At 27.8% G+C, this 19,361-nt stretch overlaps 1 protein-coding gene across 1 annotated transcript; it reads left to right on the top strand.

The window, feature by feature from the left end:
- Positions 1-15,527: 15,527 nt before the first annotated feature.
- On the top strand, positions 15,528-19,361 carry LOC111276995 (zinc finger protein VAR3, chloroplastic-like). Its single transcript, XM_022863067.2, has 5 exons — positions 15,528-16,171; positions 16,265-16,382; positions 16,818-17,101; positions 17,282-17,380; positions 17,464-19,361. Exons 1-5 carry the CDS (start codon positions 15,717-15,719, stop codon positions 19,166-19,168), a joined length of 2,661 nt encoding a protein of 886 aa, XP_022718802.2. The 5' UTR covers positions 15,528-15,716; the 3' UTR covers positions 19,169-19,361.

Here is a 19,361-nt window from a genome sequence, read left to right as displayed (position 1 = left end):
TCAAACAAAGTTCATTAAAAACAAATAAAATTTAGGTAAAGCTGTGAATCAACAAGGAAGAAGCAATCAAGCAAAAAAATTTACAATAAGATCCAATTAGAGTTTTTTAAAGGAAGACTAAGATTTATAATAAAAAGCATCAGGAAAAATTGTTGGAACCCGTGATCTATAGAGGTAATGTTTGCTTTCATTTTTTTGTGATTTTTGTATAACTTTTTTAATATTTAATTGTTTACTTTTATTTTTATATTTACTACATGGTATTTATTTTTGCATGAATTTGCATGACTAATATTATATTTGTATGATTATTTATTTGCCTAAAATTTTATTTACATGATTAATATATTTGTATGATTTATTAATATATTTGCATGACTATTAATATGTTTGCATGATTATTAATTTATCTGCATGATTATCAATTTATTTATTTGTGTGATTGCATGATTATTATTATATATTTAATTGCATATCTATTTACATGATTTATATTATTATTTGTATTATTATATATTTAATTGCATGTTTATTTGTATGATTTATATTAATATTTGCACGATTATTTATTATTGCATGATTTTATATTTATTGCATGGTTATTTATTTATTTATTATTATTGTATGATTTTATATTTATTGCATGATATATGTTATTGCATTTTTTTATATTTATTGTGTGCATAATTGCATGATTATATTTAATTACATGGATTCAATCTCAGAACCCAACATACCCTAAACTCTTCTATAAACTCAAAGAAACTTAGTCTAAGAACACAAAGCCTTTGATCTTTTTTCATTTGCTAAGTAATTTTTTTTTAATCCCCATCTACCCCATTTTTGTTTTTGTTACAGAATAATTTATGGGGCCTTTTGTCTGAAATTTTAGGGATTGGTCGAATCTGTCTTTGAATAGATTCAATCCCAATCAGTCCTTGAATGCTAGGATTTTAATCCTATTTAATGGAGGTCAATGGTTACCAATTGATTGTGATTTTCAATTTACATAGATGAATCCCATAAACAATCCCTTTTTTACTGGATTTCTAAATATCTTGGTTGAATTTGATTTTTTTCTTTTTTTAATTTTTAAACAAATGAATTTTTTAAAAAATAAATTAAATTAAATTAAAATAAAAATCTTCAATTGGGCTCGAAGTTTCCCAAATGGCCACAATTATGGTCGAAGCTCATTTTCGATTTTGAAAAATTCTCGGATAAAATGAGACATCTACAGTTACCCTTCTTTGTACATTTTTTATGAAATAGGAATTGTGTAAAGATATAGACAACCATTGTGTCTGATTCAACTTAGGGATCCTCTAAACAGAGGCAACCAAAATTAAAATGAGAAATTGACTCCTCTAAACAAAGGCTAAAAAACTTTAAAATATGAAATGGGCTCCTCAATTCAGAGGCTAAACAATTTTAAAATACGAGAATGGGCTCCTCTATTCAAAGGCTAAACAACTTAAACATATGAAATGAGCTCCTCTATTTAGAGGCTAAACAACTTTAAAATAAGAAATGGGCTCCTCCATTCAGAGGCTAGATAACCAGAGGCTAGGTTCGAGGATTTAGAAATGCTTACCTCAAAGATTCCTTCTCCATCATGATCAAAATCTTTGCATTCATTTTCTTTATGTTGGATTTGAGATGTTCCTATATGGAATGAATATCCATGTATGTAATGCATGTAGTGTAAATGAATTATCAATTGTGGTACACAGATTCTCAAGACTCTATTTTTTTTTTAGTAGTCCAAACTCTTCAAGTTTCCAACAATAGGAATAAAATCAAATCCATTCTCAAAATTGCCATTCGTCTTTCGAAATCAAAGTTCGTACCAGGCTTTGAAAGTTTCATCTCTTACCTACGTACTTTTTACCTCTTTTGAAATAATACATAATCTTCTATGATATTAGTCAATTACTAATCATTATTCTAAGTTCACGACATATAAGATGCAAATCATGCATTTCTCCTATTCGTTGCAAAGCATTTAAAAAGAAAAGGCATAGATTGAAAGTAAGATATGAATAATGAACATTTTTATTTGAAAAAGAGACTAGGTTAGAAATGATGACCATTTAGGACAATTCTGTCAATTGGATATGGTAAAGGTAAACAAAGATTGTTGTTTGGGACAACAATGGCTCAAGATAAACATTTAAATAATCATGATAACAAATCTCAGATTTTTTTCAAATACTCAATCATACCATGTCCTCAGCACTTCAGAATTCCTTAAAGTATGCTTGTTTTCATTTTAGATTTTGTGATCTTCAAACAATGTTGTATTCACTTTACCCAAGTCATCTTTTAAGGTTTTCAACTTAAATAAACCTAATTTAGTCCAAATTGCTATTTCAGGTTTTTGATTTGAACTTTTTTTTTTTTAAGTAAAGTACTTCTTCATAGCATCAGAATTTATGGGATTAGAAAAATAATCTTCATCCATTTTTGTTAAGATTAATGCTTCACTTGAAAAAGCCATTTTTCTTACATATGGCCTCTTGTAATTTGGTCCACTTTTTCCTATTATCATGTTGATTTAGGAGAATTCTTTTCAATACCAACTCTCATTCTCAAAATTAATGAGGTTGAACCTTCTTATCATAAGCTCTTATAATTCTTTTTTGGTATAATTGACCATGACATAGGTTGCCAATCTTTTTTTTCAATGAAATTCAGTTGCTTATAGCACTTTTAAACCTATTTAGCTTATTCTAATCTTACTTTTCATAAAATCCTCAAAGGTAAAATTTTTACTTCTATTGGCAATACAGCCTCCATCCCATATATTAAATAAAACAGAGTTATCCTAGTAGAGGTGCACACTAACATTTGATAAACATGTAAAGCAAAAGGTAATTTTTTATGTCAATCTTTATACATCTCAGTCATTTTTTTCAAAATCTTTTTGATATTTTTATTCGTAGCTTTCACTGTTTCGTTCATTTTTAGGCATTATGGTGCTGAATTATGGTGTTTAATATTGAACTAAGCACATATTTTTTGCATCATCTTGCTTTTTAAATTTTTAGCATTATCTAAGATAATCCTTTCAGGAAGTTCATATCTATAAATTATTTTTCTCTTGATAAACTTACAGACTACTGATTGTGTCACACTTGCATAAGCAGCTGTCTCAACCCATTTTGTGAAATAGTCAATCATTATAAAAATGAATCTATTCCGATTTGATGTTTTTGAAGCAATGAACTCAATGACATCTATACTCCGCATAAATAATAGCAAAAGTGGTGCCAAAACATGTAAAGTAGTAGGCAGAGCATGTATCTTGTCGACATAAATATGACATTTATGACACTTCCAAGCATAATCGATGCAATTAGCTTTCATTGTTAACCAGTAATATCCGACTCTCATAATCTATCTCGCTATCATGTGTCCATTTGCATGTACTCTTCACACTCTATCACACATATCTTTGATAATCTTCTTTACCTCAGCTATATTTACACATCGCAATAACACATAATCTCTGCTTCTTTTGTAAAGAACCTCTCCATCTAAAAATTTTTCATAGCCAATCTCCTCAAGATTCTCTTATTATTCTTTATTGCCTAATCTGGGTATTGCTGACTTCTTAAATATTGTAAAACATCATGATACCAATGGTTTCCACCTTTTTCCTCATCCACGTTGGCGCAATGTAATGGCATGTCTTTGACATTTAACTTGATGTGTTAAACCTCAACATTGTTATTCAGCCCGGATCATTACAGCCAAAGTGATCAAGGCATCCGTAATTTGATTTTTTTCATGAGGTAAATGTTCAAATTAGACTATTTTGAACTGCTTGCATAACTCTAAAATATACTTATAATATGGGATAAGCTTTGAATCTCTTATCTTTCATTCCCTTTTTAATTAATAGATAACCAAAGCCGAATCCTAGAACACCTTTAATTTTTAATTTTTCTATCCAAAGTAGTTTGTAAACTTATAATACAAATTGAGATAATTATTGATAATTAATCTTGGTAAAATTGGATAAAAAATTGAGAGTCAAATAATCAGACTTGATCTCGCTCGTGGATAGATCTAATACATTTTATTTTAGATTATATTTGCTGTATAAGATGATGAATAAAATAAGATAATAATTATCTTATATTATATTTAGTTTATATCTTAAAAAAAGTAAAGACGGATCTAGGATTTTTTTTTTCAGTGGGGATAAATTTATTATGTAAGGCTAAATGCTTAATTAAGGATCTGATGTTTACATGTTTTTTCAATTAAATATCTAAACTTTAATTTAGTTTAATGTAAGATACAACGCTTTTGAATTTGTTCAAATAAAGACTAAGTTATGGCTGTGACTTACACGCACTGTTAAGTGTACTTTCTGTTAACATTTTTTGTTAAAGCCATTTAACTCCAATCGAAAAAACATAACAATTGAGCACAGTAATAATTGATAATCAATATGGAGGTTAGGAGCAAAATTGAGCACAACAATTAGCCTTCAATAATAAAGCAAGGGAGGTTGGACAATAGTAATTCACAATCAGAAGCCATTGAAAAGCAAGAAATTTAGACAAAGTTTTGTTTTCATTGTCAATATTAAATTATATATAACTTTATTCAATTTCGGATATTTTCTTTAAAATTTACTTTCTCTTACTAATGATATTTGTCCTTAACTAATTTAAATCAAATATTAATTTAATTTCTCTATAATTTATAAGACGTAAGATAAGATATGAAAATACAAAATAGGACCAATAAAATGCTACTTATATATATGTTAAATTTTTTAATAATTTTAAAATTGATGTTAGTATTTTTTTCTAAATTTTAAATTTTGTTAGATTACATCTCTACAATATTATTTTACATCAAATATATATTATTAAAAATTCTAAATAATATTAAATAAAAATCTTATCACATTTCAATATAAGAAAAAAACAAGAAAAGAAAGTACTTTGATATGTTAAAAATGAATTTTTATATCATGAGTATTTTTTTTATGGTTCCATTTTACCTAAATATTTTACTATAAAAGATTATTTTAGCTTAATTTGTGCTTTTTTTCCCTTTTACAAATATTTTATCATTTTATACTTGACTTGGATATTTTTATAATAATATAATGATATTTTACATAAATTATAAAATAAAGTTTGCCAATGAAAAGAGAGAAAAATAGTCAATGGCGCAAAAGAGAGAAAAGTAATACTAATTTTTCACTTAAGTTAATTAGAATGAGACTTAGATAAAACAATTATTTATAAGCTAAAATTTATTAATATTTACATATAATACTTTTTTTTTAAATGTGAATTTTTTTTACTAAAATATATCTATACTTTATAATAGCTTTAAATCCCTCCCGTTTATATTTTTCCTCTTTCAATTTAGTGGGGGCAAAATGTAAAAATCTTAAAACTTTTATGTAATACATTAATATACTTAAAAACGGTTTTAGAATTTCAGTCAGAGTAGTTGACCCCACTGCCCTCGATGTAAATTCGTCTCTAAAATAAAGAAATAGAATTATAAGAAGGATTAATCATTCTCTTGATATAAGATGATTTAATCTTCTCAAAGCAAAAAAAATTATTTTTAATCAATGTGATTGAATTTATATGTCCTATTATACTCTTAAAAATTATATTAAAATTTTAATTTGTATAAATATTGAAGAAAGATTATTTTGACCAATAAATAAATTATCCTATTCTAATCATTGTACACATCAAATACATGATAAAATGATATTATTTAATTTAATTTTATTTATAATATCATCTTATTTTATCCTATTATATATCAAACACATTCTTAGTATATACAATGAATGATAAAACAGGATATAGAACAGAATGAATATCCTTAATCATATAAAATGAGATATTACATTGTAAAAATTAAAATTTGAGACTTTATCTTTTAAAAAAATCAAATATTCGAATTTCAAGATAAACTAGATGAGATTTTTTATATAGAAAAGGACTAATTTTATTATGTGGCACAAGATTCTTACACACAGAAACAAAATCATAAAAGGGATAAAAATTAGAAATATTGGGTGCTTTTTATGGTATTAGATTCATCCTTTATAATTAACCCATATACACAATTCTTTAAGGACCAAAGGCTAATTATGGACTCATTTTAGGCCTATAAACGATATTAATTGCATAGAAGCTTTCAGTAACTCGTCTGGATATGGCAAAGAGAAAAGAATTCGAATCCTAAGTTTTGATTGGAAAATAATTCTTAAGTTTCTTTCTTTCTATTGACACACAAATATGAGGTTTTTTTTTTTTTTTTTTCTGTTCAGTCATTTTCAGGACGATTTTCACGTTTATATTAATTAAGTATATGCAACTTATCTTAAGCAAAGTAAACGTGAAAAAAATTACTGTAAATTCGTTTGATATGAAATTAATCTTTGATAACTTTAAATATAAAAAAAAGCAAAATTTGTTAAAAGTGTAAATATAATTTTTAGCAAGCAAATTGAAACCAAAAGGAGTGATGGAGGCGGCCTTTTTTTTTTTTTTTTTCTTTTTCTATATGTTTGCGACAGTTTCTGAAGATTAGTTGTAGATGCCCCTTTTATAGAAAAATAAATAAATAAGAATCTTCGTTGAAAATTATTTTGATGTAAATTAAAAATTAAAAATTTATTTGAATATAATAAAAGTTAATAGTTTATTTAAATAAAATTGTAAAATTTTAAAAAAAATTTATTATTTTAATTTTTTAAATTTTCAAATAAATTATTAATTTTTAATTTGTACTCAAATAATCACTAACATAAATAATTATTTCATTTGAAATATGGGTTTATTTGAATACAAATTATAAAGTATAAGAACTTATTAAGATACAATAAAATTATAAGGGATTATTTAATAAAAATAAAATAATTTAAGGTTTTTTATAATATTTTAGCCTTAAAAAAATATATTCCAATGAAAAGAATTGAGAATTGACCATCATAAGTACCTTTTTTTAACGGGGAATTATGTATAAAAACAAATTAAAGAAATCCTTCCTCCTGTTCCTTCTTCACGCTTAGGGTGTCTTAATTTTTTTTCTTTTTTTTCTTTTTTTTTTTTTTTGGCCAATAAGGTGTGTCTTAATTTAAGTGATACACTTTTGCAAACAAAAACAGTTAGGAAAGCAAATTAGTGGAATGAGTTCATGAATATTCACTGATTTATAAATCAAAAACCATATCGCAGAAAAGGAATTGAACAAGAAAAAGGGGCAAAAGTTTTTCCCATCATGCAGAGTGAACCTTTTCTCCTTCCAAGTTTGAAAACCTTCATCGTTACGTTATATTTGGCTTTTTATTTTCAAGCTTTCACTAATCACTATCAAGATCATGCATTGACTATCTTGATTACAACCAAAGTTACAGAATCCTCAATGTGTTTGTCAGTTAGCAACTGAGGGAATGGATCTTGAAAAAACAAGGCAATAATTCAAGTTGATCAAAAATGTCTAGCAAAGGTAGTACACCTCAAAGAGAAACAACAGGCTCAGAAAACAACCCTAAGGTCTTAACGCACAAATTTTCTACCAGGGTAGTTAAAAAGCCATTGATAACTTTGGGTCAGATTTTGTACCATTTTCTCTTCACTTTTTCCTCCATGACTACAACAGGTCACAACATACATATACTTAATTTTATTGTCTGTTAGCATTCAGGGGAATGGATCTTGACAAAAAGGTGTAAAACATTCTAAATATATTAATGGGTCATCGGCTTTTTAATTTTAGGAGTTGAAAATTGTTAGATTTGACTAAAATTCTAATCAGAAATCAAATTGAATTTTGGTAGAATTTTATTAGTTACATAACTATTCGGTGATTAAATTTATTTAAAGGATAAATATATTTAATGGTTAAGAATTCTTAATAAGAACTTTTAGTGACCAAGTAATAGGTTCTATAAATCTAGAGTGGTGTTAACTTTTAGAATAATAAGAAAAATGTAAAATCCTATGAGTGAAATGGACTTGTAAGGATGTGACGAAAAGTTAAAAGAAAATATCTAGTTTCATGGTCTATGTGTTTAAGTATTATATAGCGTGGAAATTAAATTTGTTTCGGAGGTTGAAATTAGTGTTTGCTTTAAGTGTTTTGTATTATTTGTAATATTTTATTTATAATAATTTTTTTTATTCTTGGATATAGGCAATTGGGATTAAATTATGTTAAATATTATTCATTATGTATGTGATTTATTTTGTATTAATCTCGGATTGAACATCTCAACAAAAATTAACATCAAGCTCAAAGTCTAGATTCCTATATATAAAAATTTTCTTTTTCATGGCAGTTAAATTGTTATAAATGTCTTCATATCTTCTGTCACTTTTTTTTTATGGCTTTTTCTTTGCAGAGATCAGAAAAGAAAATGGAACTTGACAAAATGCACCCGTCTGGACTTTTGTTCAAAAGGCTAGCAAATTACATTATAAACTTTTAAAATCATCATGCTGCAATTTTTCCAGATAATTTTTTTTTTTCAAGTTCGGCGAAGTTCTTGAATTTATCCTCTCATTTTATTCATATTTTAAATCATTTAAATCATGTCTCTTTCATATTCTAAAATTCACTTATATTATTAAATCAAATACTCGAGTGTTTGATATTTCATTCCTCTCCAATTTGCATTGAATTTCTAATATATATCAAAGCTTTTATATGGCCAAGACTTACGTGACAATTTGCATTGATTAATTGCAGCTTTTCAACCTTTTTATTTCATTCAGCTGAAAATATAAATATATTTCTCCTCATTTTTCTTGCTGTGATTATGGGAATTAGTCACAAAATTCACATTCTAATTGTTTTTAGTGAGTAAGGGGAATGGATCTTGACAAATTGAAAGGGCACTGCAATATGCAGTTAGTTTATATATATAGATATGACCTCAAGGGTGGTTTAAAAATAAAGCTACGAGTAGCTAGGTTCAGTTAATCCCACTATTTTTTCTTAGTTACAATAATTAATTAACCAAGCAGTCATCCTTGACCGACTCTTTAAGATTTTTTTAACAGAGAAGTGTTACACCAGTAAATGATGATTACAGTTCTTTTAAATGACTAAATCCCAAAAAAAAAAAAAAAAAGACAAATTAGATGCAACCCAGAAGACAAATGATCCCAAATTTACCTAAATCTGAATTGGACTTTTACCAAGAAAGATAAAAAAAAAAAAAAAAGTCAATTTCGTATTAATCTATGTATTTGAGCTAACTGAGGAAAGAATTTATGAGGATGGTTGGTACTAATTTTTCTGCAAAAGCAAACACAAACTATTGCAATATTAAACAACATCTTAAGTATTAACAGTAGCATTGACAAATGACACGTGTTTTATTATTATTAAAATTAAAGAACGGGTGAGTAAAGGGATGTAATGGAACAAAGTTATTTTTACTCAGTTTGTTTATCCTCCAAAAAGATATAAATGTTTTGTTTTATAAATACTTTTCTCACGGTATGAGATAATTCTTGTTGAGAACAAAATAGAAGAGTTGGAAGTAAACCCATCCATAGATCAAGTGACTGCCATCGATGCAGGCTTGGTCTTGGATAAGGTTTTCCAAAGACAAGCCTGACCCAACTCAATTTGTGATAATATATTATCATTAAGTAATTAATTTTTTAGTAGTAAAATTTAAATTAAATGAGCTTAAATATTAGGCCGAGTGAAGCAACCTTTAGATATGTCAACTGAACTTGAGATAATCCAATTCGAACACAGTTAGCTGGAGTGGAAAAGCATACATGAACTCTTAAAATATGTGCTTCTTGCCATGGGATAATATCATGAATATCTACTGATTGATAATGAATATTTTATATAATATTTAAATTTAAAAAATATATAATATAATATGTAAATTACAAAATTATTAATTAATGTAATAATTAGATAATTATTTATTTATCATGTGTCATTATTTAAAATTAATCACATTAAAGATGAGTATCACATTAATCAATAGATTTATAATTCATATACCATTCAAATATTATATCTAGAGATGTCAATGGATAAGACAAAGCATTTCTCATTTTCATCCTTGAATTTTTATATTATATTCATTTTCGTACTCATATCCAATGAGTATTTTAAATTTATTCTTATTCTTATTTTTATAAATATTTAATGAGTATGAGTAATTATTATACCTATAGCTTTTAATAAAAAACTAAAAACTGAATTTTTTTTAGCTTTTTTCATCCTTGAATTTTTATATTATACTCATTCTCGTACTCATATCCAATGAATATTTTAAATTTATTCTTATTCTTATAAATATTTAATGAGTATGAGTAATTATTATACCTATAGCTTTTAATAAAAAACTAAAAACTGAATTTTTTTTAGCTTTTTTCATCCTTGAATTTTTATATTATACTCATTCTCGTACTCATATCCAATGAATATTTTAAATTTATTCTTATTCTTATAAATATTTAATGAGTATGAGTAATTATTATACCTATAGCTTTTAATAAAAAACTAAAAGTTGATTTTTTTTTAACTTTTTTTATTTTTATCTTATATATTTAGATCATTTTTTTATAAATATATATTAATATATATTTTTTAGTAAAAATATATTAATTTTAATTAATCTAAAATAATAATTTATTATTATTTAATACTAAATATATATAAATATATACGTAGGTTTTTGGTATGAGACAGATTCTACTTACCCATCTCTACTCTCATATCTAATAAAAATTTAAAATTATACTTATATCCATCCCCATACTCTTAATATGATACCCATCTCTATCCCTATTTGAATAAAAAATTAAATTTTTTATTAAATATGAATAAAATTACCATCTCTAATTATATCAAACACATTACTATAATTAAAGAACAAAACACTTTACCATAATTTAGGAACAAATCGTAATATTAAGCCATTTTGTCATTTTAAATCCATAATGAGCCTAAGGTTTTGGTTAAGCACAACCTCATATGATAACGGAGCCCATTTTGGTAGGACTTGGGCTAAAATCCCACATTTTATTGGGTTATTCAATTCAATTGGGTGTTAAGAGTAATAATGGATCTTGCTTATTTCGCCCAACAGATAACAAGATTGAAACCAAATTTATTTATCAAATTGGAATTTGATAATCTTAACTATAATCTTCTCACAAATATACGAGTTATCGGCCACCCACAAAAATTGCCTATAAAGAAGATTAACATATAAAGGATATAGAAATATTTTCTTATCTACTAATCTTATTGACAAAATATGAAAATTAGTTAATTCTCTTTTCCTATAACCAAACCAATAGATAATTGGAAGAGTAATTGTGTGTATATACAAGATATCAAGAGGGTAAAGATTGTTTTCATTTTTTTTTTCATTTAAACATTGTTTTCATAAAATAGAAAATTGAAACTTACTATATGTCACTAATGATTTTCACCATATTTTCCAATAATAAAATATTTTATTTAATAGACTAACGTTTTCAAAAATTTTTGTCTCACTTTTATCAATTAGCATCCTATTTCGATACTAATTTTATTTATAGTTTATATTTGTTATACTGTCAGTGTATAAATGTTATATACTATTAATGAATCAGATGATGATAACTCATTAATGAATAAATATCAATAATTAAAATAAATGTACGAAAATTAAAATAATTTACTCATTAATGAGGTATCATCATCTGATTTATTTCATTAATGAATTGTTATCATCTGATTTATTGATAGTGTATCAAATATAAATTTATTTATTTATTTATTTATTTATTTTGATAAAAATACTGATTTTATTTCATTGCAATGCAAACTCAACTTTAAATTCAACTTTCTATGCAATTAAATCAAAGGAATATAGATTTATTTCTAAAACTAATATATATTTGCTTAAAGTAAGGTAATAAAAATATATATAATTTTATCAAGTTGATTTATTTGCATTTTACAAATGTCCGGACATGTGTAATATTAATTACTATTTCCATCTCCCATATAAAATCTTGTTTATTTATCTTTAATTGTTTCAAAATAATGCATCATTTGAAAGTTTAAAAAAAAAATCATTTTTACTTTCTTTCATTATCCTTAACTATTTTTACATTTTTTTTCAAGATAAAGGTAATTCAAGAAAGAAAATTTATAGTTAATTAAAGTCAATTTTTAACTAAATCTTTTTTTTTTGAAATATCAAGTTAATTTTTTTAAAACTTTGTGTAAACTGGAAAAAAATTTTATAGTTAATGATAGTCTAACTTTAATTTAAAATTTTTTTGAACTTTGTGCAAAGTTAAAATGAGACATAATAATATAATTTAACAATTCGAGTAAAACACTAATAATTTATACACTTATTTTATATTTTACATAAAAATTACATGTTATAATTTGTGTCATTATAAGATATGAAATAATATTTTTATTTTTATTAAACACATATATGATTTTTACTAAATTTAATATATGTCATTTTCATATTTTTTTCGTATCATTTTCATGTTATATCATTGTGTTATGTTTTAAATTATCAAATTATTTTAGGTTAAATTATGCCGGAGATCCTTTACCATATAGAATTTTGAAATTTATTCACTTTACTATAAATTTATACAAATTTGATCCTCTTACTATTTAGATTTAATAATTTCAATCAAACATAAACAATATTAATTTATCTCTGTTAAAATCAAAGGTGTGATTTTTACTTGTTGATTTATGTGTTAATCATGTTTGACGTGACATGATGACTAATTAAAAAGATTTTTAATGTTGAAATGTAATAAAATAATGTTACATAAATTTAGTGATTCATATATTTATATCATATAAAATATTAAAAATTGTATATTTGGATTGTATTTTACATAAAAATTATATGTTATAATTTATATCAATATGAAAACATAAAATATATATTTTTGATTTTATAAAACTTATATATAGTTATTATTAAAATTTTAAGTCGTACAACTTTTGTGTCATATATTTGTATCATATATATGTTGTGTCACCGTATCGTATTTAAGATTATTAGATCTAATGTCACATGAATAATTTAAAATTTTTCAAATTAAATTTTAAAATTTATTTCTTGTATATTTTTAAATCTAACTAATTTCTCTTAATAAAAAATAAAGCCTTTTCTTTTTTTTTTTTAAAAAAAAACCCGTACCAAGCGAAATGAAAACCAAAATATGAAAGTAAACAAAAAAATCCCTAATACTTATTTCTTAATTAGTCGAAGATCTCAAATCCTTACTACCCATTTCTTAACCAATTAAAAGATCCCAAATCCCTAACGTTAAAATATTTGATGTTGTTCTTAACATATATCTAATTGTGCTACCATAGAATTAAGGGTAATAATAGTTTAAATTGGATTGAATTTGATTTAATTTTTTTATATAATGCATAATATTAGTTTTTTAAAATTTAATTCGAATCTAAATTAATCTTATATTGAAATTGATTTAATCCAAACTGAATTTTACATATTTGATTTCGTTTATCGGTTTTTTAATTTTAAATTTGAAATATTATATATTATTTTAATAAAAATTTTAATATATTTAAATATAAAATAATTATTTTTATTTTATAAAAATTTAAAAAATATATAAAAATTAATAAAAATATATAATTCGATTCGATGTAATTTTTTTTATTTTTAACATTTAAATATGAAATTTAATTTAAATTTAATATACACATTTAATATTCAAATTTGATATAAATCAAATAACAAACGAATTTAAATCGAATGCTATGATTTTGAATCGATTTTTGGTTTTTACAATTTTTTTCTCACCCCTACGTAGAATTCCATCCATTTGATCGGTTCTTTGCATTAGGTTCCATGGGCTAAAATCTAAAGATCTGAGATATATATATATATATATATATATATATATATATATATAAAAGATGCATTGACACATACAAGGGCCATACTATAGGCATTAGAACTAGTTTCGAGTTTACATTTCTTTGGGTTTTGCTGCGAAATTGGTATGTTTTTAATGATATTGTGTGCTTTTCTCTTGCTCCTTGTGTACTGTTGTCGAGCGAAATTGTGACTAAGGTTAGGGATGGTAAATTTATCTGAATTTGTTGGGTTTAGATCTAATTTTATAAGGTTGATTTTATCAAAAAATTAAGTTTTAGATTGGATTGGATTTTTTTTTTAATTAGGATCAATCAAAATAAAATTTTAGGTAAATCAATCTCAATTCAACCTAATACATATAATATATTTTATTATTTATTTAATTATATATATGTGTATTTTATTAATAAAATTATTATTTAATATTTTAATTTAAAATATTAACTTAATAAAAATATTATATTTATGATAATAAAGATGTAATTTATATTAAACAAATAATATTTTATAAATATTATACTAAATTAAAATTATTAAATTAATTTTAAATTTAATCAATTACGATTTTATACATATACAAATTAAATTCGATCAAGTACAAAAATAATAATGTTTTATGCCGGAGTCTAAGCAAGTAAAAATTCATCCCAACTGGCTCATTATTGTCTTAGCCAGGGCTTATTTTCAGTTGCTATGAGTTGGTTACCAAGCTTGCAAAAAGATTGGTGAGAGCTTGGGAAAGTTAAAATTTTGGGGTTTAAGGGGTTTTCGGAAGTATTTTTTAAATTCCAACAGTGGAAACCAGAGAATGGTGAGAGAAAAATCGAAGAAAGTTTGGTGATCATAAGAGGTGGTGATAATATTAGATCTAAGTTTTTAGGATTCAGATTTTTTTTTTTTTCATGAAAAAAGAGATTTTTTTGAAAAAATATAAGCTAATAGATTTGTAGAGGAAATTAAGAGAAGTTTTCAGGGTAAATTTTGATGATATTCCAATGATGGTCAAGGCGGTAGATGATGATTGACACAATCTTCGATTGTCGGATTCCAGGTTATTGAGGATGAAATTTTTGGGTTTATAAATTTTTAGTGTTTTTTTTTTTTAATTATTAATATTTAATAAAATAATAGAAATAAATTTTAAAATATAATTTGAAAAATTTTAAATTACCACATGACATTATTTTGTTACACCTCAGCACTAAAAATCTTTTTAATTGATCATCGTGTTACATCAACCCAATCAATGTATGTGTCAATGTAGCTAATCAACATATAAGTTAGTGAGTCAATTACCACCTCGTTGATTTTATTGGAAATAAATTAATACCGTTCATGATTGAATTAAAATTATTAAATTAAAATAATAAAAAATTAAATATATATGAAACATAATAAAAAAATTAAATTTCAAAATTTCATTTAGTATAGAGTTTTTCGGCATAATTTGGCCGATTATTATAAATAATTGATTAAAATTGAAAATTTATTTTATTTTAAAAAAGGAAATATTTTTAAGAAGAAAAAAATGAGTTTCCATTTCCAAAACATAGGGATAATCCCTCTGGCCCATAAAAAAACCCACGAAAGAAAAATCTTACTACCATTTGGCAATTAGCTTGATAGCCAGAAGCCCCGAAGCCAGAGGATAAACAATACCTCTTCCTCTCCCACCACCAAAACCCGTATAAGGATCTAGGGTTTAGTCTGACGACCACTGCCACCGTATTCCGGTCTCCGCCACCACCACTACCATCCCTAATGCAACCTTGTGAATAATAAAAAATAAAAAATGGGCAGCAGCAGCAGGTTCCTAATGCTCCTTTCCCCCTCTTCCCCTCTTCTCCACAACCATCGCCCCCCTTCCACCCTCCTCCGCCTTTCTCGCCACCGCATCCGGCTCTCCTTCGTCCTCCACCAACACCACCCTTCTTCTTCACTTCGCCCTTTGCACTCTACCACTAAAAACAGAAAAAACTCGCCCTTTTTCCTTCTCAAACCTTCCTCACGCCATTTCCACACCCAAACCGCCTCCGCGAATTTATCTAACTCCTCTTTATGGGCCCCACCCCATCATCCCTGGCCTGAATTCTCCGGTCTCCTTAACAACATCTCAACAGCCGGCTACTTCAATTCCACCCACACTTCCACTGAGTTTGCGGCGGCTGCTTCCGAGTTCCCGGAAGAGTTTCTGGGCGTGCTTCATGCGTGCGTGGCATTCGCGCGTGATAGATCAGACCTTTTAAGGTAACAAAAATGGAAGTGAGAAGAAAATTTTGCTCAAATTATGTCTTTTTCTTCGCTGTTTTGAGTTTTTCTTGTATTGGTTTTTATGGTCAGATTGCTTTCGAGGAAGGAGATTGACGTGGTGGTGCGAAATGGGAAGCCTTTTTTGTTCAAGGACGGAGAGGAGTCCGCGAGGAAGTTGAGATTGTTTCTCGACAGTGGTGAAGGCAATGTAAGTGTTGGGGATTTTGTTTAATGGATTGTGTTGAAAATATTTGCTGTTTCATTTGTTCGAATATTTGATGTAGTTAGATTAAACTGTCAATGGTGTTCAAAGTTTGCTTATTTTTGTTTTAACTTAAATGTATATCGTAAGGAGGAAGTTAAAGCGCATGTCTTTGTTTTAGGATGGAGAAGCCGATAAAAAGAATAGAAACTTTTGTGCTAGAAATCAAGGCCTTTAGTCAGTTAATCGTGAAAGAGTTCCTAAAGGCCTATTCTTGCATCGTAGGACCTCCTAGAAATGTTCCTACGTATGAATCTTGCGTGGTTGTATATGTGTGATTAAAATAAAATTTATGTTAGAGTTCTTTACATCTTTGATGCTGTTGATTCAGAGCTTTAAAACTAGTTTATGCTATGTTTCTAAGTGTTTTTCTGTTTTTAGGTTGCAGATGTTGATAAAGCAAACTTGGTTGATTTGATGAGGTTTTTATTGAGTTATGCAAGCAATCTTTCTGCTTCCTTTGAGAGAAGCAATCTCTACAACAGTGAGCCTGTTGAGTCATCCATCCGACATTTGCTGGGCGAGTTGGCCAAACTGACTGACAGTCCTGCAGTGTCAAACTATTCTGGATATGAGCAAACTCAACCCCCAGATAGATATAGACAAATGCCAAGGTCTTTTGGGCAGAATGTTGAAATGAAAAGAGGTGACTGGATTTGCCCAAGGTAGAATCATTCATTTTCTGTCATCTTCATAGATAGTCTAGCTGTGTAGGGTTATATAACCTTTTTGTAAGCTCTGGTGGTATACTTGAATAAGGTGGCAAACATTGAAATTTCATTCCCTTTTATCATTGTGAATCTTTATTGTTATCTCTGATTAATAGCATTTTATTCTTTGTGCAGGTGTACTTTTATGAACTTTGCAAGAAATGTGAAATGCCTTGAGTGTGAGGAAGCACGGCCCAAGAGGCAATTGACTGGTGGAGAGTGGGAGTGTCCCCAGTGAGTGTTGCTTTTATTACTCTTTTTTGTTTTGTTTTGGGAATTAAAATGGTGGATTTTAATTTATTCACTCCTTTATACAGATGTAATTTCTTTAATTATGGGAGGAACACTGTATGCTTAAGGTGTGATTGCAAGCGTCCTGGAGCAATCTCACTTGGTAATACCTACTCCAAGCCAGGTTTGGCATACAGCAATGGGATTTCTTCAAATAAATCTGATCTTGATAGGAGGTTAGCTGCCAATGAAGAGAAAGCACAAAGATGGTTTAGTAAGGTTTCTCAGCTTGATAGTACTTCTGATATGAGCAGTGCCATAGCAGATGAAGATTTTCCTGAAATCATGCCTTTGAGGAGAGGTGTTAACAGATTTGTTGTAAGTACAAGGAAAACACCTCTGGAGAGGAGGTTGGCCAATGCTCAGTACCAAAGAAACGTGGATAATGATGGCGTTGCTGAGCGTAATAATTTTCAGACTGGGGGAGTAAATAAGACACTAGATGCAAAAGTGAGCCGGAGTTTAGATGAGATCCTTGGTCGTTCATCCACCTCTTCTGGATCTAATGATTATAGTATCAATAGTGGAGCGGAGAATCCTGTGACTGCATCTACTTCTACTTCTAGGCAGGATGGTCATCCTAGAGGAACCGATTCCAATTATGTTCCATTTGTGCCATTACCAGCAGATATGTTTGCCAAGAAACCTGAAAATTCAAAGATACAAGAGAGTTGTAATACTGTATCAAACGACGACCAGTCTGTTGTTTCAAATGCAGTTGGTAAAACGGATGCTGTTTCCAGGAGTGAGGAGTTGAGCAAGTCTCTAACAAGTCAGCAACTCTTTATGAAGAATGAAAAAGAGAGCAGGGACAAAGAGCTTGAACAAGATGAAAAATCTGAGAGATGGTTTAAGAAGGTTACCAAGCTCCATAATGTTACAGATCTTGGCAATGCAAGTTCTTATGAGGACTTTCCTGAGACAACGCGAATGCACAAAGGAGAAAATCTAATCAGCAGAAAGAAAGACCGTTCTTTGACTTCTCCTACTTACAAGAGACGTGCCGCAATAGAGCAAGCTGGCAATACCAATTATGTTCCCTTTGTCCCTTTCCCACCTGACTACTTTGCTAAAACGGATAAGCAACAACATAAGGGAACAGATTCTAGTGCAAAAGCAACTGATGAAACCTCTACCTCTGTGATACCAGAGAAGTTATCTGAGGTGTCCATTACAGAGAGTATGCAGCCAGTGCAAAACCAGCTGACGCAAAGCTCAAAGCCTGCTGGAGAGAACTTAAATGAGATACAGAGAGATGCTGCTTATATGGCACAGACTAGTGGGTATTCAAACCAGAAATTTATCAATCCAAAAACGAGTAATGATGATAATTTGAGCAGTGAGTATTCTAAGAATGAGAGTAGGGAACGGATGACAGATTCAACAGGAAGTTCACCCCAACCATCTGGGAATCAGAATGTTACAAGCACCTGGAGTGGAAAGAGTTTGGAAGGTTCAGCGGTGAAGGAACCAGATCCATTGGACATGTCGGAGGAGGCCAAAGCAGAGAGGTGGTTTCGCCGTGTTGCCCAAATAAAGGACATTTCAGAGCTCAGCCAGATACCGGATGAAGATTTCCCATCGATAATGCCAATGAGGAAAGGGGTGAATAGGTTCGTAGTAAGCAAGCGGAAAACACCACTAGAAAGGAGGTTGACATCTCAACTGTATCGTAGAAATCTTCCAGTTGTGAACTCGGATACAGGAAAAAAGGACAGCGACAGTAGCTGAGGTAACAAAATCAATTTGTATTATCACCATATATCCATATCCTTCTGAAACATCCAATAATTATGTTTGTTGGCTGATTTGCTCCTCTTTATTATTGGAGAAGAACAAGAAACCTGCCCCATAAAGTGTACCATTTTACATTTTTGTGTACTAAAAAGTTCTACAATTGCAAAATATTTCTAATTTTGGATTA

The sequence above is a fragment of the Durio zibethinus genome, chromosome 7 (genome assembly GCF_047325235.1).
Source record: "Durio zibethinus cultivar Kanyao isolate XHJ-2024 chromosome 7, ASM4732523v1, whole genome shotgun sequence".
Lineage (NCBI taxonomy): Eukaryota > Viridiplantae > Streptophyta > Magnoliopsida > Malvales > Malvaceae > Durio > Durio zibethinus.
This window is presented reverse-complemented; position numbering and strand designations above follow the sequence as displayed.